Here is a 24,591-nt window from a genome sequence, read left to right as displayed (position 1 = left end):
TTAAATAATTGAAAGTTTTGCTGGAAATATCACAAGAAACCTATTCTGGAACTGATTCTTCATATGTGCTATCGCTCTGCATGCTGCATGATCTGATCTGAATCCTGTTGGTGGCTACAAGTTGGCTGCCACGGGCCACCTTCGTCATCTCCAGTCATCTATCATCCTTCCTTCCTTCCGTGTCTGTCAATCTGTATCTTGACTTCATCTGTCCTGTCTTCAAAGAGGTCTAAATACTGTGTCAGTGACATCAGATTTGCCACCACTGAACCTGTATAGTGAAGGGAGATGGCAAGCAAGGTGTCACCTCACTCAACGAGAGCCCGTAAACTCCTTCCCCGGGAGGTAACGGCATCACCTCAGAACCAGAAAAAGGATGTGACAGCTCTTATTGAGACAGCAGTTAAAGCTGCAATACAAAAGGCAGAGGTCTCACTAAGCACTACATTGAAGGATACCTTGAAGACTGCTGTTAGTCAGATGGCAAATACCATCGGAGAACAGCTGGCGTCTGATTTGCGTGATGCACTGCGAAACATCAGTGAAGAAATGGAACGCTTGTCACGAAGGCTCAAAGAATGTGAAGCAAAGCTACAGGAGCAGTCAGCCCCAGTGCCAGCTTCAGCTTCTGTCGAGATTAGACCACCACCATCAAACACCACCATTCAGCGCCAGACGTTTGATATTGACAGGCTGGAGCAGTACTCCCGAAGGGACAACATCCGAATCAGGGGAGTGCCCCAGGATGAAAGAGAGGACACTGACCAGATCATCATTGATCTAGCAAAGGAGTGTGGAGTCGTGATGTCCAAGCAGGACATCAGCACATCTCACCGGATACAGACGAAAAAGGACACAGGAGGACCGCCACCAATCATAGCAAGGCTGGTTCGAAGGGAAGTAAAGATCAGTCTGATGAGGGCAAAAAGGATCCTGAAAACCAAGCGCAAGAACGTGTATATTGACGAGGACCTCACCCCTCTCAGAGCAAAGATGTTCTTCGCTCTACGGAAGGACCCGGATGTCGGCGCAGTCTGGACCATCGACGGACGGATCCACTGCAAAATGAACGGGAAGGATGAAAAAATCATCATAGACTCTCCAGTGGACCTCTTCACCATCGGGTGGTCCGACGATAAGGTGAAGCCATTCTACTAGGACATCAGCGACCCCAGGACACCCACATCCCGAGGAAATGAAGTGAAACAAGTAAAATCCCAGACTGTTAATAACACTGATCCCAGCCTTTACAAACAGAGAGTGAAATTCCTCAGTCTCAACGTTAATGGGATCCGTAGTAAACTTAAGTATGGACTGATTGATAACTACGTAATGCTGTTTGACATCATCTGTCTGGTTGAAACAAAATCAGATGAATTCCAATTGAATTGGTTTCCAGGTTATACGGCAGTACCCTTGGAAAACAGATCAAAACACTTCCCTTATGGTGGTGTACATGGTGTGTGTATTCTTTTTAGGACATTGTTTTGTAGACATATCAAAGTTATCACTGGAATGCGTTCTCCATTCGTTCAATGGATTCTCGTTAAGAAAGAGGCTTATGGGAAAGAGTTTATTGTAGGAGGAGCATATTTTCCTCATGAAGGTTCGAAATACGCACAGGAGGAAATGTTTGATGATCTCATGTTTGACCTTACTAACTTAAATGGGAGGTATGAAGCACCCATAATTCTTCTGGGTGATTTCAATGCCAGAACTGGAGTAATTGATGACATTTTGCCAGTCGAAAGTGCTCATGTGCCTGGCTTCGCTTCTCAGGACACAAATAGCTTCCATTCCTATGAGCACTCGTCCCTCTTAGGAGCTAACATGAATCGTAGTAGTCAGGACCAAGTGTCAAATAGCCATGGCCACCAGCTTATTCAGTGTCTCAGAGCTGCTGACATGAGGATTGTTAATGGCAGATTTGGAAAAGATGCTGGTGTTGGCAGCTACACATGTATGAATGCAAATGGACAAAGTGTCATTGATTATATTATAATGTCAACCTGCCTTCTCCCTGACATATTATCTTTTGAAGTAGATGTACTGGACAAATGTTTATCTGACATTCACTGCCCCCTTAACATGGACATTGCTTTCAAAGACCGAATGCCGGAGAAGAATGTCCATGCCCCTACCTATGACGATATCTTTGAGTCCGACCACAATGTCAGTGACAAACCAGTATTACTTACTTCCTGGAAAAGCGAACTGGCAGGTGCATTTACCGCTGGTTTTAGTAATGATAATATACAGCTTTTAACTGAGGAAATGGACAATGCAATAGACAACATGCAAACACTTTCCAATGCTAGTATAGATGCACTGTCAAACAATCTATGTGAAATTTTACTATCACCTGCCAGGACACTTGGAATGTGCAGGCTGAAACAGTGTAACCAATCTGAAGCAAAGTGGCATAAACGTCAATCAAAACATAATGCTAAAATGCAAAAGACAGATAAACCATGGTTCGATGATTTGTGTAAAACCAAGCGCAAGGAATACTTGTCGGCCAAACACAAGTCCAAGCTGAGTAAATCTGACCATGACAGAGTTAATGTGGGTAAACTTGCTAAATCTTACAAAAGACTTATACAGAAAACCAAGCTTAGGTATAATCAGGAGCTGCATGAACTCCTCAAGCACCTGAAACCTCACGACCCTAAGGAATACTGGAATATCCTTAAGAAGCCAGTCCAGAGTAAAGTAAAAGACCACCCTGTTCCGCTCCAGGCTCTTATGGCCCACTTCAAAAAGATAAGTTATGATGCTGATGCAGTTGTAAACACTCAGCCAGACCCGCTGACTCTGGTGGACAGCTTCAGCATAAATGAAGCAATAAATGGCCCTTTTGATGAAAAAGAAGTTGCAACGCAGTTGAAAAGGCTTAAAAACAACAAAGCGTGCGGAAACGATGGAATTCGTAATGAGTTCATGAAGTACTCCCCTAACTCGTTTGTCATGTGTGTCACTAAGCTCTTCAATGTGGTACTTGAGTCTGGTCTAGTACCTACAGACTGGACTGTTGGGGTAATCAAACCTCTTTTCAAGGGAAAGGGTTCTCCCGATGATCCTGACAATTACAGAGGGATTACCCTCCTTAGTTGCATAGGGAAACTGTTTACAGCTGTGATAAATCACAGACTTACACTATATATTGAAGGACAAGGTCTTATTGGCGATGAGCAGGCTGGATTCAGGGCAAACCACTCCACAATTGATCACATATTTGTTCTCAAGTCCATCATAGAGTTATATTCATTTCACCACAAGCGTTTGTATTGTGCTTTCATTGACTACAAAAAAGCTTTCGATCTAGTGAATAGGGCAATGCTTTGGAGGAAGCTTATTTCCAATGGCATAAATGGTAAGATATTAAGGGTCATTTATAACATGTATGCCAATGCCAAGTCATGTATACAAGAAGGGTCTAGTGTCTCTGATTTATTCACTTGCAATATTGGTGTAAGGCAAGGCGAAAATCTCTCACCACTTTTATTTGCACTGTACCTAAATGATTTTGAATTAACGATCTCCAAAAAGTTCAAGGGTCTAGAATTTCTCAGCAACGAAATCAAAGAGGCTTTGAGCGATGATGACGTGGAGTACTTTATGAGGATATTTTGCCTGCTTTATGCTGATGACACGATAGTCCTTGCTGAAACTCCAATAGAATTACAAGCTGCCTTAGATGCTGTTCATAGTTACTGCCAGGACTGGCAACTGACCGTAAATACTGCAAAAACGAAAGTTGTAATTTTCTCAAGAGGTAGAGTTAAAAAAGCACACACTTTCTGCTTTGGTAATGAACCACTTGAAGTGGTACGTGAATATACATACTTAGGGACAGTCTTCTCATCCAATGGCTCCATGAAAGCTGCCGTACTAAAACAAGTAGCACAAGCTAATAGAGCCCTCTTCAAACTCTGCTCAATAATATCATCGCTTAACTTGCGTATCGACACATGTTGGGAACTTTTTGATAAGATGGTTGTACCTGTTTTACTATATGGCTGTGAAGTCTGGGGATTAAGCCATATACAGTACATAGAAAACTTTCACAAAAAGTTTATGAAGCACCTGTTAAAAATAAGCAAGTACTCAGCCAATTGCATGGCTTATGGTGAATTGGGCAGAACTACACTAGAAGTAGTTATAAAAAAACGAGTCATTGGCTTCTGGATCAGACTAATAAATGGCGATAAGCACAAGCTTTCCTACATTATGATGCAGCTTCAGATTGATAAGCTCCAAAACTCAAACTTCAAGCCTCAGTGGGTGTCCAGCGTAAAAGACATTCTTGATACTTCCGGACTTGGGAATTATTGGCTTAATGCTCCTGGCAAGAATGAAGGAGCATTAATGGTCATTGAAACACGCCTTACGGATATGTTTAGGCAGTCATGGTCAGATTCTGTACAATCAAACTCACTATGCCTTAATTACAGAATGTTTAAAGATGTACTTCATGCTGAACCTTATTTGACACTCCTTGATACAAAGGATCGAGTCACCATAACCAGATTCCGTTGTGGAAACCAGGGCTGCGGAGTCGATGGATTTTCGGCGACTCCGACTCCGACTCCGACTCCGGCTTTCAAAAACCAGCTCCGACTCCGACTCCGACTCCGGGCAGAATTGTCGACTCCGACCGACTCCAACTCCCGACTCCGACTCCGCAGACATAGGAGTCGACAGATTTTCGGTGACTCCGACTCCGACTCCGGCTCGGGTTTCTAAAATCGACTCCGACTCCGACTCCGACTCCGGTCACAACTGTCGACTCCGACCGACTCCGACTCCGACTCCGACTCCGACTCCGCAGCCCTGGTGGAAACCATAACCTACCAATAACAGGGAGCAGAAGGCAGCACAATGCTATCCTGAACAAATGCTCACTCTGTAAGCATAACGCACCGGGTGACGAATTCCATTACATTTTAGAATGTCCAGCATTTAAAATACAACGTACATCCTTACTGCCATCATATTACTGGAAACGCCCAGATGCAAACAAATTCAAACACCTTTTCTCGTCTGATAACAAGAAGCTGTTGTATCAGCTGTCCAGATTCATCCGGCACATAAATGCATCCTTTCAGTGACTATTCCAGTGAGTGAGTGACTACTTGAGTGAGTGACTACTTTACTGACTACTCCTTGACTATTTCTTTTCTGACTATTTTTATTTTCTTGACTATTTTGTTTCTGACCCTCTCCTTGCCTTCCCTCCCTCCCATAAAATGCAATACACGTTGTCCATTTCAACTTTACATGTAGTCCATCTTGCAGTTAATCCATGGCCCATCTCAGAGTCTCAGGAAGCGCACCTTTAATTACTTAAAAATGTCCTGTAACTGTGTATATGCTAAATGTGTATGTGTAAATATTGAACCACGGTCACTTTGTGCAAGATGTAAATGTGGCACGATGCTCGTCACGAGGTTCGCCATCTCACTATGCGTTGCTGATCACAAGGCGTGCGATGCTCGGTTATTGTGTTCGTTTATGTGTGTATGTGTGTTCATGTGTATGATCTTCCCATACCCCAGATGGGGTCGCGGAAATAAATTTGAATTGAACCTGTGATGTGGTGCTCATGATATAGATAACAAAAAGTTAAACCCCAACTCGGGTTTAACAACTGCAACACTTCAATATATTTTCGGTTCAATACGTGAGCCATGTGTAGTGTGTGCTACATACGTCTATGGGATAAATTGCCGTTGGTATCCGTATTCTAATGCAGGGCAATAAAGTCCATCAATAACAGCCGCAGGGATTCATCATAGCATGGTGGCCAGTGATCATGTCGTGTGTGCCTACATATCTTAGGTGTTAGTGGTACTGATGGATTTAATAGTTTGCAATTAACTATAAAATTTTGACCAATGGCCACCTATGTTAGGTAATATATTGTGATAACACAAACTGGTCATACCTCTGACCAGGCTTGTGCCAAGATCCCAAAAATTCAGGATCCGCTGGATCCATGATCTGGGAATCCAGGTAGATCTTAGATCCAGCAACTCAGATTTTGAGAAGAGATCCAGGGGATCTTGGATCCAGTAACTCTTGGATCCAGTAACTCTTACTTTGTTGAGGGATCCAGGGGATCTTGGATCCAGCACTACACAGCTTGTCGAGGGATCCAGGGAATCATGGATTTTGGATCTACTCTGGTGCTTTATCAAGATATGTTAAGAATCTTGGATCCTCAATTAAAATTTATTCATTTTCTTGGATAATTTTCCTTCAAACTCCTGAGTAGAAGGCTTTGGGTGCTATTGACAAAGGATGCATTTCAGGTCACAATCGGATGTAAGATTTTGTGCACACACCCTCATGTCTTATTGGCAACTACCCAAGTGGCTTGTGGTTACTACTTAGTGCCAAACATTGAGCAGAAGTAGCAGTATTTAGTATTGCATAAATAAGCTGTGGAGTCCAAACAGTAATACCAAACAGTACCATGTGATTTTCTCATTGTTTGCAGATGCACTGCACTTAGATAGTTACGTGCTTCATGCCAGTGGACAAGATGAAGCACTCTGAACGCCAACAAAAGAAGATACAGTTCCAATTCATGCGACTTCGGAAAGATGTAAGCAAATGAAGCTGGCAGCTGGCACCTATCAATAAGATTTCATTGCTGGTGCTTGGAGCAGCACTATTGTTGAATGATCACAGGAGTAAACATATTTGCAATAATAATGCATCCATAAACTATTGCAAAATGTTTTCTAGAAAATGTTCAATCACCCATTGGTAGTTTCAGCTGTATCAAATACCAACCGTCATCTTGCTATGTAATAGTGAGTGTGTCATTCGTAATCATGTACTTTGGTGTCGCACAATGGTAACAATCCATGACTCTCCTCAATGCAGGACCTATATGGCGACTTCAAGTCCCCCGGTGGCAACCAACGCAAAACAAAGGCATGGGCAGAAGTGAAAGCGAAAGCCTTGGAGCTGAGGTTATGCAAAGAGACCCACACCATTCACCAATTTAAAAAAGTGGTTCATAATGCCATCTCCCGAGTGCGAGGTAAGAGTGTTTTTTTTTCAGCCTTTATTCAACCTACTACACATGCCAATCTGCCGCGAGAGTTGCCTCCATTCACCCTTCCAGTTAGTGCCTTCTGAAGAGTATCAGTGAACGCTACATGTGAACGGGCGCAGCTCCAAGCGCTAGTCCGAAAAGACGGCGATAGTTTCAGTCGGACATTTCGTCAGCCGGCTAATCCTTCAAGCCCACAAATGTAACTAACCCGGAATCAGGAGTGTCTCATGTGCAGCGTAGATGTTTGCGGTTGATGTATTCGTTGCGTGCGCGCTGCCCAAGCTAGCTTGCGGGTTCGGGTGGGGTTAGTGGGCGTTTCTTCCTCACCCAAAAACATGCAGTGGTGACCGCCATGTAAATATATAGACCCACAACCACTGTCATGTTTTTGCTAGCGCAAGCGTAGCGGAGAAATGTAACTTCTCCGCCGAGCAGTGGGAAAACACAGCGCTGGGATTGCACAATGCACAACCCTCTGCGCTGATACCGAGCTCCAGCGTAAGTTCTTTTCCATATCAGATATCACACTGCCCCGAGCCCTGCAAATGGCCAAACAGGAGGAGGACATCCAATCTCAAGTCAGTGACTTACATGCTGGATTCAGTCAGACACTCTGCGGTCTCAAAAATTTCAGCTCCGTCTCCGCCGGGAGAGAACGTGAATCGTATGTGGTGTGACCTGCCGGACTCGGTAGCGACTACCGCCGGTCATGACGTCCACTCGAAGTGTCTCACTTTCCGATGCGATCCCGCTCCTATCCCGAACGGGCCGGCTACGTGAAAATCCGGAATTCCCGATCGGGATCGTAGCGGGATTGCTGGCTGGGTGATGGCTTGATTTGCAGCATTTGCACTCATATTCCTACAAACCAATGTGTTGTACTGTACCGTTCATGCTTGGTACCGCATTAGGTCTAAATGTGTGAATGCAATGTCAGGCGATGCTCCGTTGTCGCCTGTCTTTACAATCCAAAATGTTTCGCAAACCCAACTATTGACACATACCAATGTGTTTTTCTGCATCGACAGGTGTAACTTCGGCACATTCTCCATGGAGGAAAGAGTGTCGATTTGCCGGCGAGTACCTAGTCCTGGCATTTGGATATCCTGAACAAGCATTATTGCCTTTAAACTCAGTTTATTGCATGCCGGTATCAATATCGGCAAGTGCTTATGTGGAATCCTTTCGTTCCAACTATCCTGGGAAGTCTGGTTTTGATAACCTGGATTCCGACATTTTCGACGATTTCCCATACCTGTGTAGTGGTCTGAGGGGCATGGATTCGCGGGTTAGTTTATGTCGCGTACGAGACGGAACTGCCACCGTTTTTTTTCAACTAGGTATTTTTGTGCTTCAGGGCTTTATTAGAACCTTTTCTCGACTTGCCTTCCATAAATCAGAAAACTCAAGAGCTCAGGAGGAAGAATACCGTACCAATAGGTTGCCTTCCCGTGTTTCTCGAAGAAGCCTCCTCGCCGCGAAGACGAATGGAAATGTGAAGACTGAAACAGCAGCTGAGAATAGATGTGGGAAGCAATTGGAGCGACTATGTGGGTTGCATGCGGTTCTCACATAGGGGCTCATCTAGCTGGCCGATAGAGTCCCACGTGACACTCGCCGTCATTTTCACCTGCAGCCCATGCCCCATATGGAACAGATGGAAATGCCTCGAAACATGTGAAAAGACGGCGTTTGCTGGATGTTTGCAGGGTGTGTCAGACTACCTAGCAGTGTGATTGCAATGCACATGGGACAACAGAACATTGCACACATAAATACGATGATGAGTGCGCCGAGCACCGGTACATACCAGCCCTGCAGCAGGTCGGTGGCGAGGGCGTCCGGTCGACTAGCTGGGCCGGTAGTTCTGCCTGGCCAGGTACGGGTTGAACTGGGCGTTGTAGCGCTGTCGCAGCGGCGGCTCGGTGGGCGCCGGCGCGGACGGCGCCTCGGCCGCCGACCCGCCCGCCCGCTGGCTCATCAGACGCTCGGCGCGCTGCCGCTCCTCCCGCTCCCGCTTCAGCCGCTCGGCGCGCAGCCGCTCCAGACGTATCCGGCGTGCGGCCTCCTCCTCGGCAGCCGAGCTGCTGCCCTCAGAACTGCTGCTGGATTCACTCGGACTGGGCGAACGGCGGCGCCGCTTCTTGGACGACTTGTGACTCTTGTGGCTTGGTGATCTAGACCTAGTCTTTCGCTTAGAACGTTTCTTTTTCTTTGCTTTTCGATGCTTTCGCTGCTCTTCGCGATGACGGCGTTTCTTGTGTGTTGTTGTCGCCTCGCTCTTGCAGCGAGTGTTTGCTGTATCAGTTGCTGTGTCAGGCCTGGAGTGACGGCGAGGGGTGGAAACAGTGACAGAGCTCGGACCGGCGTCGCTGGAGTCTTTTGTGTCCCCCGTGAGCCTCTTCACCACTGCCAGTGGGTCCTCACGGCACTTAGCTCTCCGGTTGACCTCCTCGCTCCCCCCGGCTGTCGCCTCTGCCGACCGGTTCGCTGGCAGTGACTCGAACCACGCCTTCTGCTTGGTCTCTTCACGCGACCCCTGACCCAGGTAAGTCAAATAGCCGATACTCTTTTCGTACTTCTCCTTCTCTTCTCTTTGTTCCCGCAAATATTCCTCATTTGGACCAGCAGTTCTCTCACCTTCTTCGAGATGTTGGAAGAAATTGATGTGCCCTGAAGTCCCTGTGATGGAAATGACCTTCTCGGCAGAGCTCTGCCCCGGCTCCAGTTGCGGCTGCTGATCACCAGATGTCTCGCCGATCGCCTTTCGCCGCTCTGACGCCTGTTTGCGCAGGATACTTGTGCGAAACTCTTGTTCCTGCGGAAGATGGAATGACATTAGAAACGGCATAACACGAAACAGCACTTCACCGGCTCACTGCCCAGATTGGTCGCCAAAAGCTGGTCATGTAGCCAAGTCACCACTTGACAAAATCAAGGCCAGCGTCGCATAATTAAAAAAAAAAAACACGAAAATAAGTTAGAAAACGAAAAAGACCTAGGGATTTTCAGAACAGGAGAGATTGGCAACGTCGAGCCGTCATCCAATTTTCAGGTCACGGATGACAAGCTCGTTTAGAACAGGCATCTAAGTAACATTCTTCCATTCAAAGTAAGAAAAAAGTGCAATTATCGCCACTGATTTTTCACCATTGTGATCATAAACGCTCTCAGAGGAAACAATACTGTCATTTGCAACTGGAAACAGTGCCTCTACGATTGCTGTAAAATTATCGGCAAATATATATATTATCTGATTCTTGTCTGTGTCTGTTTGTGTGTGTCTTTCTTGGGGAGGGAAGGAGGGGCTCCCGACTGTTAAAGACGCTTTCTATCGCCGATAATTGCTGCCTCGTTCCGTTCCGCTCAGGCGGGCCCGGAATGCGAGGCCGGGTGAGGCGGCGGCACAGAGTGGTGCGCAGCAGTGACACGCTGCGCGGAGTGTCGCGCCAGCCGGGTGTCGCCGTGACGCGTACTGAGACACGCGCCACCGTGACCAAGGTCGGGAGTGGGACAACACCAGCCCGAGGGGCACGCACATCGGCCGCGTCACGGGCCGGTGACGCTCTCTGAGCCGGGGACCCGAGAGCGGCGCCCGATCGGGCCGGCAGTGGGCTGGTGACGGGCGGCGAGAGAGGACGGACAGAGAGCTTGGTGGTAACACGCATTCAATGCGCTGTAATGTATCTCATGGATATCCAAGGCTTGGTATTTTGTGCTACGTAAGCCTAAGCCCCAATTTTTCGGACTGATTCGATGGAAACACAAGTGAGTGTTGCAGTTTCATGCAAACATGATTCGTACGTTGGTAGTCGCAGGATTTGTGCTAAACGGAGTGCATCAACAAAACATCAGCGACAAGTGTGAAGGAATGACGATGACGCCTTGCCATTTGAACACGCCGGTCAGCTCTCCGGGCGGAGCCTGCCAGGGCGCGCTGCCGGCGAGTGACCTGGGGCCCGCCGCCGGCTCGCCAGGCCCGTTCACCTTCTCTGGCGACACCTGCGGCTGCCTGCAGAGCTCTGTGAGCGGCGCGCGTCACCCGGTACACCGGTGGATGGAGGAGCGCCTCGGTCAGATGCTGACTGCCGGCTGGCGGCGCGGCTGCGCGGCCGCCGACATCCACCAGCTGACCGGGCCCGACGGCATCTCCGTCCGGCTGCACGGCCTGCGGCGGCTGCAGGTCACACGCGCCTGGCTGGCGCCGGACTCGGTCCTCTACGCCTCGGCGCGGCTGGACGGCGGCTGGGCCGAGCTCACACTGGCCGGCGACGGGTCACAGATGCGAGCCGGCCCGCTGCGGCTGCGGCTGTCGGCAGCTTCCATCCGACTGCGAGTGGCCGGCCGGCTGCAGCTGCGACACGCAGCCGACGGGCCGCGGCTCCGACTGCAGGACCTGGCCTTCCAGCTGCAGCTGCCGCAGGCGCCCCGGGTCCGAGCGGACGGCACACGAGAGGCCGACCAGGAGCTGGCCGCCGCGCTGGACGAGCTACTGGCGGCTCGGTTTGGCCGCCTGGCCTGGGTGGCCAACCGGCGACTGAGCTGCGTGCTGACACACTGGGCGCGACGGTATATCAATCAGCAGCTCGCGGCACTGCCGCCCCATGACGCCATGGACCTGATACGAGCCGCGCTGAAGGGGCAGCCAGGCGGGGTATGCAGCGGAGCCCAATCCCTCCCGGCCCAGGTGCGCCGGCTCGCCGAACAGGACTACCGGGCACCGACCGCGTACGACTTCTGATGGCGGACCTCGCCGCCACAACGACATTCGTGAAGCACCGACAGCCGTCGGATGTGAAGGTGCAGGGCAACTGGAGGACATCGGATGGCGGTCATGCTCTTCAGCGGCGGGCTACGTTCTCCTGCAGAGACCAGGAGGCCGAACGCCGGCTCCCTCCCCAAAGGAAGCAAAGGATTTGGCGGCGACGGATTATCAACAAGACCGAAAAACAGCTATGCGCGCACCCACACAACCGTGTAAATCTGACATAGGCACGAGCCAACCAGCTGAGGGATATAAAACACTGATTATGCCCTGTAGGGGCCACATCGTCACATTGTATGTCCTGACCTCCAAAATTACGAGGGCTTGTCAGAACTGAAAGTAAAATGATACCTACAATCTGTAAAAGTGATGTGCAAAGCGACAGAAAGCTCAATTATATCTATTGTCCTGAAAGTAAAGGTTGAAAAGTCGGGTCAGTAAAGCGCATCCCTCTCTTCCTGGCTGTTGGGATAAAAAACTGTTGGACACAAAAACCAATCGGTGCACACATCAGCATACACACAGACATACAAATACATATCATTGATCTTGACCTAGCTTGACCTGAAATAACCACAGCCAGTAAAAGCCTAGTTAGATATTGTGACAAGACAAAGAGCTGTTCTAGCTGGCTTGGCACCACAAACGGCAGCGCCATCGGTATATGGTTGGCACTGCACGTGATATTCCAACGTTGGCCTTAAACAGCAACATTTTTAGTTTGACCTGACCTGGAAGGTCAATGATTGACCTAATGAGGTAAAATTGGATACCATTGGATTCGTCTCTTCCAAAAGAATCTGTTGGTCTTTGCCGCGAAGCTCTAGCTCCAGCAGGAACGAAATGGTGCGGGGGGTGACAACTGACAACCCCCCCCCCCCCCTCCATGTGCGTTCTAGGATGGGGAAATGGCATGTGCGCGCGGATTAAGCGAAGTTATTAACCAAAAACCGAACCCGTCCCTTAGGCCACCTGACGTGACCTCAGAGGTGCATTAGGGGCGAAACGGCAGGGGAGTCGTACCAACCACTTCCCCTCCCCTCGACCAGGTCATATGTAGAAAACCCAAGAGATCCGGCGAGGCTTAAAGGCTGCCTACGATGTCAGTCATCTCACTCGAGTACAGTCCACTTCAGACACACCTTCAGGGGTTAGTAGTCCGAAGATCGACCAGCCCAGTCAACACTTAACCCGCGCACCGACGGGGGGGGCGGATATCCGCCCCCCCCCCCCCGAGGTTTTTCGCGGATAGCGGGAAAACCGCGGCGCGTAGCGCCGCGAAATTTGGTACGACTATTCTCTCATCAATTTTACACATGGTGTGCAAGTTTGAACCTCCTAACTTTTAAGGTCAGGTCACCAGGTCACTTTGAATGACCCAACCTCAAGTCACTTTTTTGCAACTTTGTCACCGTGCCAGAGCTACAGTAGATGTCGGAGGCATTTGAAAGTCGCAGGATGTTATAAGGTCATTAGTAGCTACAATTTGTATATCTCGGAATTTTGATGTCGGTGACCTAAGGTCAGGTCAATTTCGCGACCTCCCCATTATAAGTCAATGGGGGAAAAATCAACTCCCTGTTTTTACCACTAAAACGGGTCGGAATGGCCCCATATACCATGCATGACTTCATATACGATCAACCTTCACTACCTTGAGGTCTGTTTTGCTGTTGGGCAGCTGTAAGGTCATGTGACATCATCAAAGGTCACCAGCGGTTTTTTGCCAATAACTCCGTACAGGAACAAGAGACAGCCGCGCGGATGGTCTCATTGTGTTCAGCTCATCAAGACGCATCGAATGATATACATGATGACCTCAAGGTCACGTGACCTGAGGTCAACCTTTGACCTTGACCTTTCGAGGTCAACATATAGGATATCATTCGATGCGGATTGACGAGAGGATCCCGATGATGCCCTTAGTTTGTTCCTATCTTGACTAATTCAAAAGTTATTCGAGAAAAACACTCTCCATATCTAGCGCCGCCATTTTGACTTTTTCGACCCCAGTGACGTCATCTTTGAACTGACCTGAAAATGACCTTTGTAAAAATTGTAGACCTTGTTCGTGCGTATCCGATGCCGTTTACCGCTTGTCGCTATCTTGCTTCGTTCTCGAGATCGCAGGGGGGCGGTCATCCGCCCCCCCCCCCCCGTCGGTGCGAAGTTGGCGCAGACCCCCGTCGGTGCGCGCCGCGGGTTAAGTCCCAATCATCCGAGGGCTGTCACCCCCGTTCCCGGTTTTCCATCCTCAAGACAGATAAATCCTACTCCTTCACGCCTCTTTCCCCTGCTCCGAGCTCGACGGGCAGCTTTATCCCATGCGGGATTGACTGTAAGAGCACGCCCGTAGCCGGGTGCGGTGAGTGATTGGGGGGCTGGTCGGCCTGTCCTCTAGACGGACTCAGCCCTGAGGGGTGTTCACGGGCACCGCACACTGCTGCGTGCAGTGTGTGCGGTGCGTCCAGCAGGCGTGGGGGTAGGGATGGGTGGGCGGCTCTGACGTTACGGCTGCGTGCGGTGGACGATCCGCTGTGGCCAGTCCCGACCGGCCACAGCGGTTGCTGTGTGCGGTGACGGAAGGCTGACGTAGGGACGCAGTGGGCGGAGCTTGGAGGCTGGTCACAGCCGCACCTCTACCACCTGGTAAGTGGTAGAGCTCAACGTGTACCTAATTGATTTACACAAATTTTTTTAAACAACATTTGTTTCTTGAGCTTCAACAACTAAGTGTTTTCATTAAAAACTATTTTTCAAAATGATGCAGGGTTGGTGGGCGATTATAGCACCTGTAACCCAGAGAATGGTGGAGAGATGATAAAAAAGATTGACCTACCGCCAAGGCCACTCTACGCAGTCGCTCCTTCTCCTGTTCTGCTGCGGCAGCCTCATCACGGCGCACTCGTGCAATGTTCTCCTTGGTGCGCACATGCCATCTCTTCTTTGGAAGAATATTCATGGTGAATTGATTTCACAAGAAATCATCAAAATAGTTAGCCTGTAATAAAAGAAAATGATCACTCATTGACCCAGGGCATGCAGATTGCCATCAACAAAAAAAAAGGATGCTGAAGCATTACACCTTCAGAACAAACCGTATCAATCATAGGCAGCGGAACGGGGAGGGCACTGGGGCACCGTGCCCTTTGATTTTGGCATTTTAATGTTAGCCGGAAAAACGTTGCATGGGCGTTGCATGGAAAGAATAGGACCAAAAGTCGGCAGTGCAACCCCCCCCCCCCCCTTGGTGTTCCACCGCTACTGAACCGTATGACGTGCGTATGACAACATATCTCATTTTTTTAAATAACACCCTCAGGAGTCAGGACCAAAACATACAGAACATCAACAGAACATAATAACCACCGAATAATGATGCACAACAGCAGTGTTGCCGTTGGGAATTTTCGACACGTACCAGATTCTGAGTGAGAATGTACCAAAACGAACCTATTTCGTACCATATGGGGTATGCCAATGTACCAAGTTATGTACCATTGTATAAAATACACCAAAACGTCATACCTAGATCAGCAAGATTCTACATCAATTCCGGTCAACTCCTGTGTTTGGTGCTCATATTTGGATTTATGCGACATCTGCTGTCCGTATCCATTTCATAATATGATTTGCTTTAACCGCATTGATGTTACGTAAGTCAGGCTAACAATAATTGTAACTTCTCATACTTACTATATTGCTAAGGAATATAGTTATACTTCGTTTTTTTTTTCAACACCGGTTTGGCTCCAAGTTCATTATCGAAGCTCTCAGGTTAGTTTTGGCAACTTCAGCGTCTGGCCAATAATTTATTACCGGTAAAATTGTAGCGCACCGCCGCACGTTCTGCGACGCGGCGCGGCACTACCGCCGCTGGCGACTGGCGAGCGCTCCGACGCGGGGCGGCGCCACCGTCGACCTCAACGTGGCGCTGCTGTCGCAGCTGACGCGAGGCGCAGGTTCAGCGATATCCGCCAGATGGCTCTGCTCCACTTGTTCATTTTTTATGTCCGATTTATTAATGTTTTAGAAATGTATGTTCGTGTGTATGTATCATAATGTTCATCGTCGTGTGGGCATTCACGCACTCTTCTAGAAAGTATCTCTCGCTCTGATATACGTTTTCTCACTGCTTTGTACTGTCCTTAACTTTGCCAAAACGAACTATGGTTTCATCGTGTGTTCACTACATAGCTTGCTCATGCTGATTCAAATACTTCGCTATCCTTGGCCGATCTAAGTGTTTGGGGGAGACGGCTCCACATCAGGGAACTTCCCAGCCCGTCGTTGTGTGGAATCCCAAGTTGCGGATCCCAAACACTGGAACGGCTTCATCCGGCTTAGAGCACGACTCGCCACGGCACCAGCCACAAATAGTGACCCCGACGTGATCGGTAGCTCAAGAAGTCATCGTCTCCGCCTCGGCAAGAAGAGGTCATCTTTGACCTGGCCTCCCCACCGCCTCGGCAAGAATGGGTGATCTTCACCCGGCTTCCGCTGCCGCGAACAGTGAATAGTGTGCTGGTGACGTGGCCTAGCCTCAGCGCAACGAGCGCCCAACGCAGTGCAGCGCAGCGAGCGCCAACGCAGTGCAGCGCAGCGAGCGCCAACACAGTGCAGCGCAGCGAGCGCCAACGTAGTGCAGCGCAGCGAGCGCCAGCACAGTGAGCACAGTGAGCGCGGCGAGCGCCTAGTGATTACCGACAGTCTTTCAGTGTGCCTCTAGTGTTAGTGTTTGCTGATATAGTGACTATGCCGTCACCCACCGAGCCGGAGAGTGCCGCCCAGGACGCGCCGACGCGGCCATTCGCGTCGTTCCGGCTGCCGGCCTACGCACCTGAAGAAGCCGAGCTCTGGCTGGTGCAGGTCGAGTGTGCCTTCGCCGTCGCCGGCATCACGGATGACCACGACAAGTTCCGGCTGCTGGTGGCCAACCTGCCTGTGCATGTCGCTTCACAAGTTCGAGACGTGATAACAGCCGAGACCGGCTCGTTCTCAGAACTAAAAGGGGCCCTGAGCACGCGCCTGGCCCAGTCGCGCGCCTCACGCCTCGAGGCACTCCTCCGCGACCACCAGCTGGGCGACAGGAGGCCCACGCAGCTGTTGCGCAGCATGCAGCACATGCTGGGCAGCGCGGGCCACGACCTCGGCCTTCTCAGGACGCTGTTCCTGCAGCGCCTGCCGCCGACGACCCGCGCCGCCCTCGCGCTGCTGCCGGAGGACACTGGTATTGACGACCTGGCCAGCGCGGCCGACCGATTCCAGGAGGCCTCTGGCGGTGCCGCCGTGACTGCTGTTTGCACGCCGACGGCCGGCGTCGCTGCCGCCTGTGGCCCGCCGGCCGGCCCTGGGGTCACGCTCGCCCCGCCGGCCAGCGCGGTGGCCGCCGCCGGACCGCCCGCCGCCTGCGGGTGCGGTAACTCCGGCATGGCCGCTGCCGTCACCGCCCTCACCGCTGCGGTAGCACGCATCGAGGCCGTGTTCCAGCGGGGCGGTGCCGACGCTCCTCGGCGTGGCCGCTCCCGCTCCCGTCCGCGCCGACCCGCACCTGCCTCGTCTGGCAGTTCTCAACCGGCATCGGTGACACCTGATGAAGGGTACTGCTGGTACCACCAGAAGTACGGCGCGGAGGCCCACCGCTGCAGACCGCCGTGCTCCTGGTCGGGAAACTAGCCCGCCTGTCCGCGCTAGCGCCAGCGGAGACGGGCCGGCCAACACTGGCGCCCCTCTTCTATGTCACCGACCTTGCCCGGAACTGGCGGTTCCTCGTCGACACCGGCGCACAGGTGAGTGTAGTCCCACCACGAGTCGTGGCCGACGGCACCACTGTGCAGCAGCCCGACGCGCCTCGACTGGAAGCAGCCAACGGCACAGAGATCAAGCTCCATGGCGTTATTTCGACTTCGGTGCGTTTCGGAACTGTGGACTACCCGTGGACATTCATGGTCGCCGACGTATCGATGCCGATCTTGGGAGCGGACTTCCTCGCCCATCATCGTCTGCTGGTGGACATGCGCCGTCAGCTCCTCCAGGCTGAACACGGCACGACGTGCGCCGTGGGCACCCGAGCCGACATCGGCTCCGTCGGTGTGCGCATGTGCACGGCGCCCACTCTCGCAGACTTGTTTAGAGAGTTCCCTCGAGTGACGGCCACATCTGCGCAACTCCTGCCCGTGCGCCATAACGTCACTCACCACATCGTGACACGTGGACCTCCTCGTGTGGGGCACCCTCGGCGTTTGCCACCCGACCGACTCCGCATCGCCCGTCAGGAGTTCGACAAGCTGATCAGCCTCGGGGTCGCCCGCCCATCCAAGAGCAGCTGGGCGTCGCCCCTCCACATGGAGCCCAAGAAGGAGCCCGGACAGTGGCGCCCGTGCGGCGACTACCGCGCCCTGAACGCCGCCACCGTCCCGGACCGGTATCCCATACCGTTCCTGCAGGACTTCTCCGCGAACCTGCACGGCTGTACCATCTTCTCGAAGATCGACCTCGTCCGCGCGTACCATCAGATCCCGGTCGAACCCGCTGACATCCCGAAGACGGCCATCGTCACACCGTTCGGGCTATTCGAGATGCAGCGGATGAGCTTCGGTCTTCGCAACGCCAGTCAGACATTCCAGCGCTTCATGGACGAGGTGATGCGCGGGCTGACGTGCTGCTACGTGTACATCGACGACATCCTCATCGCCAGCACGTCCGTCGAGCAGCACCGCCGTCACCTCCGTCAGGTCCTGGAACGTCTCGACCAGTTCGGCGTCACGATCAACCCAAAGAAGTGCGTACTGGGCGTCAACCGCATCAGCTTCCTCGGTCACGATGTGTCCCCGGACGGCATCGCCCCGCTGCCGGAGAAGGTCGCCGCAGTCCAGGAGTTTCCGCAGCCGACCACGCAACGCCAACTGCGTAGGTTCATCGGCCTGGTGACCTACTATCACCGGTTCCTGCCTGGTGCTGCCGGCCTCCTCCGACCGCTTCACCACCTGCTGGACCAGAAACGCAAACGCGCGGCGCCGGTGGAGTGGACGCCAACCGCTGAGGACGCCTTCCAACGCGTGAAGGCTGCCCTGGCTCAGGCCACGCAGCTCGCGCACCCCACTCCCGGCGCAGCGCTGAGTCTGCAGGTCGATGCCTCCGACACCGGCGTCGGCGCTGTCCTGCAGCAACACTCGCACGGGACCTGGACGCCGCTGGCCTTCTTCTCGAAGTCACTCCAACCAGCAGAGACACGCTACAGCACCTTCGGCCGCGAACTGCTCGGGGCGTATCTGGCGGTCAAGCACTTCCGGCACACTCTGGAAGGCCGCCAGTTCGCCATCTTCACCGACCACAAGGCCCTCGTGTCGGCAGTCTCGTCCGGGTCAGCCAGCTACTCGCCGAGGGAGATCCGGCACCTGGACTTCATCTCCCAGTTCACCACCGACATCAGGCACGTGCCTGGGAAAGAAAACGCAGCTGCGGACGCTCTGAGTCGAACAGTGGCGATGCTCTCAGCACCGTGCCCGCCAGTCGACGACTTCGACGAACTCGCAGCCTGCCAGCAAGAGGACGAAGAGCTGGCGCGCTTCCGCTCGACAGAGCACGGGCTCAAACTCAGAGACGCCCGGCTCCCCAGCGGCCGCACGCTGGTCATCGACGAGTCCCAGGGTGTACCGCGGCCGTGGATCCCGGCACCGCTCCGGCGCGCCTACTTCCGGCACGTGCACGATCTGGCCCACCCGGGAGTGCGCGCCACCGTCGACCTGGTCACGCGGCGGTTCGTGTGGCCGTCGGTGAAGAAGGACGCCGCACTCTGGGCGCGCACCTGCGTCCCGTGCCAGCGCACCAAAGTCCACCGGCACACGACAGCGCCGCCCGCATCGTTCCCGCCACCTGCCGACAGGTTTCGACAAGTGCACGCCGACCTGGTCGGCCCGCTGCCGCCGTCTGAGGGCTACTCGTATCTTCTGACGGTGGTGGACCGGTACAGCCGCTGGCCGGAGGCGATCCCGCTGCGTGGCATCACGGCGCGAGAGGTCGCCCGGGCGCTGATCTCCGGCTGGATCTCTCGGTTCGGCGTCCCGGACGAGATCATCACCGACCGGGGCAGCCAATTCGAGTCGGCGCTCTGGGCTGAGCTGTCCACTCTCCTGGGCTGCGCGCGGCGCCGGACCACCGCGTACCACCCCCAGGCCAACGGGATGGTGGAGCGCCTGCACCGGCAGCTTAAGGCCGCGCTGCGCGCCGCCGCGCCCGCCCGCTGGACGGAGGCTCTTCCTTTGGCGCTGCTCGGAATCCGCTCGGCGCTCAAACAAGACCTGGGCTGCAGCACTGCCGAGCTGGTGTACGGAGCGCCTCTACGCCTACCTGGTGAACTCATCACCCCGTCCGCCACCGCGCCTCCTACGCCGGAATCATTCGCCGCCGAGCTTCAGCGCACCATGGCGGCACTGCGCCCGACGGCACCACGACCAGCACCAAGCGCGCCGTCGTACGTGCCGCGCGCGCTGGACCACGCCTCGCACGTGTTCGTGCGCCACGACGCAGTGAAGCCGCCGCTTGCCCCGCGTTATGACGGACCATACAAGGTGCTACACAGATCGGCGAAGACGGTCACTGTGGACCGAGGCGGTCGTTCCGACGTTATCTCCATCGACCGAGTCAAACCGGCGCACTTGGAACGGCCCCCGCCTGCTCCAACTCCGACAGCATCGCCGTCTGCGGTCCAAGACACGGCGCGTTCCGCCGACTCGGCAACACCGGCCTCCGGCCCAGAGCTCCTCCTGCCAGCGCCTCGCGCACCGAAGCCACCGCTTCCGCCACCGCGTGGCGACCTGCCGCTACAGCCGCCGCCTCCGCCCGCGCCCCCACCGCCGTGCCTACGGACGACCCGCTCCGGCCGTGCTGTACGGCCACCAACGCGTTTTCTTAACGTCACGTTCGCAGTGCCGTCTCTAGGGGGAGGGTGATGTAGTGCACCGCCGCACGTTCTGCGACGCGGCGCGGCACTACCGCCGCTGGCGACTGGCGAGCGCTCCGACGCGGGGCGGCGCCACCGTCGACCTCAACGTGGCGCTGCTGTCGCAGCTGACGCGAGGCGCAGGTTCAGCGATATCCGCCAGATGGCTCTGCTCCACTTGTTCATTTTTTATGTCCGATTTATTAATGTTTTAGAAATGTATGTTCGTGTGTATGTATCATAATGTTCATCGTCGTGTGGGCATTCACGCACTCTTCTAGAAAGTATCTCTCGCTCTGATATACGTTTTCTCACTGCTTTGTACTGTCCTTAACTTTGCCAAAACGAACTATGGTTTCATCGTGTGTTCACTACATAGCTTGCTCATGCTGATTCAAATACTTCGCTATCCTTGGCCGATCTAAGTGTTTGGGGGAGACGGCTCCACATCAGGGAACTTCCCAGCCCGTCGTTGTGTGGAATCCCAAGTTGCGAATCCCAAACACTGGAACGGCTTCATCCGGCTTAGAGCACGACTCGCCACGGCACCAGCCACAAAATATTCATTATCTTGAATGGTTTTTAGCACAGTTTTGAGAGACATTATGAATATAATAAGAGATATTAACCTTACTCTCATATTAGCCAAAAGATATAAAATTTCAAAAAGACAAAATACAGTTTCGGGAGCTTTCGGCTTTGCGCCTTTATCAACCGTTATGTATTATTTACATACATAACGGTTGATAAATAATACATAACGGTTGATAAAATCGCAAAGCCGAAAGCTCCCAAAACTGTATTTTGTCTTTTTGAAATTTTATATCTTTTGGTTAATATGAGAGTAAGGTTAATATCTCTTATTGTAAAATATTCAATTTCAAATTATGCTCGGTAAATACATACAAACTGTATCTTCAAAAATTATCATACTATGATGACGCATAAGCGTAGGAACCATGGGTGCAAGGGTGCAGCTGCACCCACAATATTTATCCAGTGGGTGCAGACAATGTATTCTGCACCCACAATAATCTGAACCAAAAACCCCTTTTTCATCAACACTACTTCCCATGCAGCACGGCAAATTCAGGATATGTTGCCTACTATCCATCTTTCGAAGCATTTGCTACTGCATGATCAGTGATGGTCTTGAAAACTTACATTTGTGCTGAAAAAAGGGAAATGGAGCATGTGATTGAACACATACCGAACCGATGACCCACTGTCAAAAATTTTAGCCCGATATCTTCGAAAATGGCTAAGTTGGCCGCTTTTACTTTTTGCGGTAGTCAATATTGACAATATTAGCCCTCGAATGTGTGCAGCGTTTTCCAGCTTCTAATGTGTAGGGGGAGGGGGAGGGGGTCGGTCGGACCCCCTGCCGTTGGGCCCCTGATCGAGCTAGAGCTTCGCGGAAAAAACGAGGGTGTTGCCCGTGACGAGAGGAAGCCGATGATACCCAATTTTAAGGTCCTACGTCATTGGTTGACCTTCCAGGTCAGGTCAATATTCCAAAAGTCGGGAAAATCGGGACCTGCTAGAACTGCGTAAAGTGAAGCTGTTATCGGGTTTTTCGGGGTGCTGCTCACGAATATCTGATGTTAGTTTTGATCACAGATGATTTCTTCATGCATTTAGGCCAGATCGGGTCAGGTCAGGTCAGGTCAACCATTAGGCATCCTACCGGCTATCCATAGTAGGTGTCAACTACCACTGACGGCGTCGTAGCATGTCACGAAAGCACTAAAACTACTTCGTAAACGTTCAAATGGATGCCAAATTCGAAATCAGCCCGAAAAACTACCCTAGAAACATGTAAAACTCGAAAAAAATGAGCCGAGGTCATCAAAGGTCAATGACCTGACCTGACTTTCAGATGACCTTCACACCCACCGTGATGCATGATGGGACGAACATCATTTCACATGTTTGGACGTCTACAATCACAAAAAGAATGGAAACGCGAGGATAATGTGAGCTGACATACGCCAAATCGCGATTCCGGCCGAACATGGTCTCGAGAATCAGGTCACAGGTCAAAGTTCTTTTGGGTCAGGGTCATGAAATTTTTAGAGTAGGTGTAAAACTGATCAACTCGAGGGTACTAAAAGTTTCGTCGCGATCGGCCGCTTTTTGCGCGAGTTATTTGCGAACAACCATGGGGGGGGGTTCATCCGACCCCCCGACACATGCGAGGGTCAATGCTTCCAAATACACTTATCGGTTGGTACCTTTTCGACATGGTACACCCTCAAAGCTCGTAACGAGCCTTCGCTCGGGTGTCGCCCCCCCCCCCCGCTTCACCGGCCATGGCTGGATTTCTGCACCCATGCACCCACAATGTTCCAGCCGTTCCTACGCCTATGTGATGACGTCACTGGTGGCAGCTGGCAGCTAATATCCCTACGGTGGCTTAATGTGTCGACGAATTTAAGGAAAATTTAGTTTCATTGTTACCGAGGTCAGAACGGAGTAAACACTTCTGTCCATGGTAGTAAAGTAATAGGTACTGGTTATACATTACATTGCAATGAAAGTTCGACAGCATGACATTACTGTTCCAATGTTTAGTTCTAAAAAGTACGCATGGAATTTATCGGGAATAAATCACATGTTAAAATAAGGCGACGTTCGATTTTCTCAAGCTCAGTAGCGGCGGAACATCCTCAATCAAGGGGGGGGGGGCACTGCCGCCTTTTGGTCCCATTCTTTTCATGCAACGCCCATAGGGCTAAGGTTAAAATGCCAAAATCAAAGGGGGCACGGCCACGGTGCCCCGGTACCCTCCCCGTTCTGCCGCCTATGCTCAAGCTCAGTTTTTGGTCGTTTCGCTGGGTAAAACGCGTGCTTAGTCGAAAAATGTACTTGGATTCAAACCGGTTTTGAAAAAACGAACTATAGGAATATGCTAAGGATGATGCTTATTTACCTAAGTGGTCTTCCTGTTACAGCATATTCGTTTTAATATTGATTCTGATTGATTTTTGGAGGCAGAAATATATAAATTTAACATAAAAAAGAAATTCTTGCGCGAAACCGTGAAATGTACCAGATTTGGGCCTCAGTGTACCAGCGTACCAGAAAGTGTTGAAATGTACCAGATCTGGTACAATCGTACCATAGCGGCAGCACTGCACAACAGAAATCACGCGCCAAGGGCACGCGCGTCTCGCGCTCACCGCGCTCACGTGCGCAGGCGCGAAGTGCGCGAGCCACGCGCGTGTTGCGTCAGAAATGTCCCATTTGCGCTTTCGCCATAATCATTAAAATGCTGCGATAATGTAGTAGACGGGGAAACAACATAAATCAAAATAGACCACCTTTATGTGGTTTCAACAGTGCTTTCCGCGATAACTAATTTTCGAACCTGCGATAACGATAAAACGATAAGAAAGGTTTGCGATAACGATAAACGATAATTGTTTTCAAAAAATTAGCAGCGATAGCGATAAAACGATAATTGTTTTTAACAGCGATAAAGAAACGACAAACGATAACGTTGATTGTTTTTAACATACAACGATAATGATCATTGTTTTTAACAGCGATAACAAAAGCGATGAGAAGTACAGCTTAAATAAGTGACCTTCAAGTTTATTTGCAGATCTATACACCTAGCAGATGGCAACAGGTTGCGCAGTTGCGCACACATACCTACTGTCGCGCGACATACACTGTCGATCGTCTTCCATTTTTCCATCATACCGTTTATCATTTTATCGTTTATCGTTCATAATCTTTGTACCTTGCGATAAATTTCGTAAATTTAGCGATAAATGATACCTAACGATAACCGATTTACTAAACAGCGAT

The 24,591-nt window shown here is 51.5% G+C and overlaps 3 protein-coding genes across 4 annotated transcripts; 2 read left to right on the top strand and 1 right to left on the bottom strand.

Moving 5' to 3' along the window:
* Positions 1-3,015: 3,015 nt before the first annotated feature.
* Positions 3,016-5,583, top strand: LOC122384520. Its single transcript, XM_043372051.1, has 2 exons — positions 3,016-4,537; positions 4,837-5,583. The coding sequence occupies exons 1-2, from the start codon at positions 3,337-3,339 to the stop codon at positions 5,109-5,111; spliced, it is 1,476 nt and encodes a 491-aa protein (XP_043227986.1). The 5' UTR covers positions 3,016-3,336; the 3' UTR covers positions 5,112-5,583.
* LOC122384524 (leukocyte receptor cluster member 1 homolog) lies at positions 5,013-24,167 on the bottom strand. Of its 2 annotated transcripts, none has more exons than XM_043372064.1 (3): positions 24,099-24,167; positions 14,674-14,835; positions 5,013-9,887 (listed from the first exon to the last, which is right to left on the bottom strand). In XM_043372064.1, the coding sequence occupies exons 2-3, from the start codon at positions 14,794-14,796 to the stop codon at positions 8,919-8,921; spliced, it is 1,092 nt and encodes a 363-aa protein (XP_043227999.1). In that variant the 5' UTR covers positions 14,797-14,835; positions 24,099-24,167; the 3' UTR covers positions 5,013-8,918. The 2 variants fall into 2 exon arrangements, with proteins under 2 accessions (XP_043227999.1, XP_043228007.1); XM_043372072.1 differs by lacking the exon at positions 24,099-24,167 and adding an exon at positions 15,188-15,216.
* On the top strand, positions 16,590-17,510 carry LOC122385169. The gene has a single exon (XM_043373245.1). It carries the CDS (start codon positions 16,590-16,592, stop codon positions 17,508-17,510), a length of 921 nt encoding a protein of 306 aa, XP_043229180.1.
* Positions 24,168-24,591: the final 424 nt, after the last annotated feature.

This window comes from Amphibalanus amphitrite, unplaced genomic scaffold, assembly GCF_019059575.1.
Source record: "Amphibalanus amphitrite isolate SeventyFive unplaced genomic scaffold, NRLGWU_Aamphi_draft 000014F_arrow, whole genome shotgun sequence".
NCBI classification, from domain to species: Eukaryota; Metazoa; Arthropoda; class Thecostraca; order Balanomorpha; family Balanidae; genus Amphibalanus; species Amphibalanus amphitrite.
This window is presented reverse-complemented; position numbering and strand designations above follow the sequence as displayed.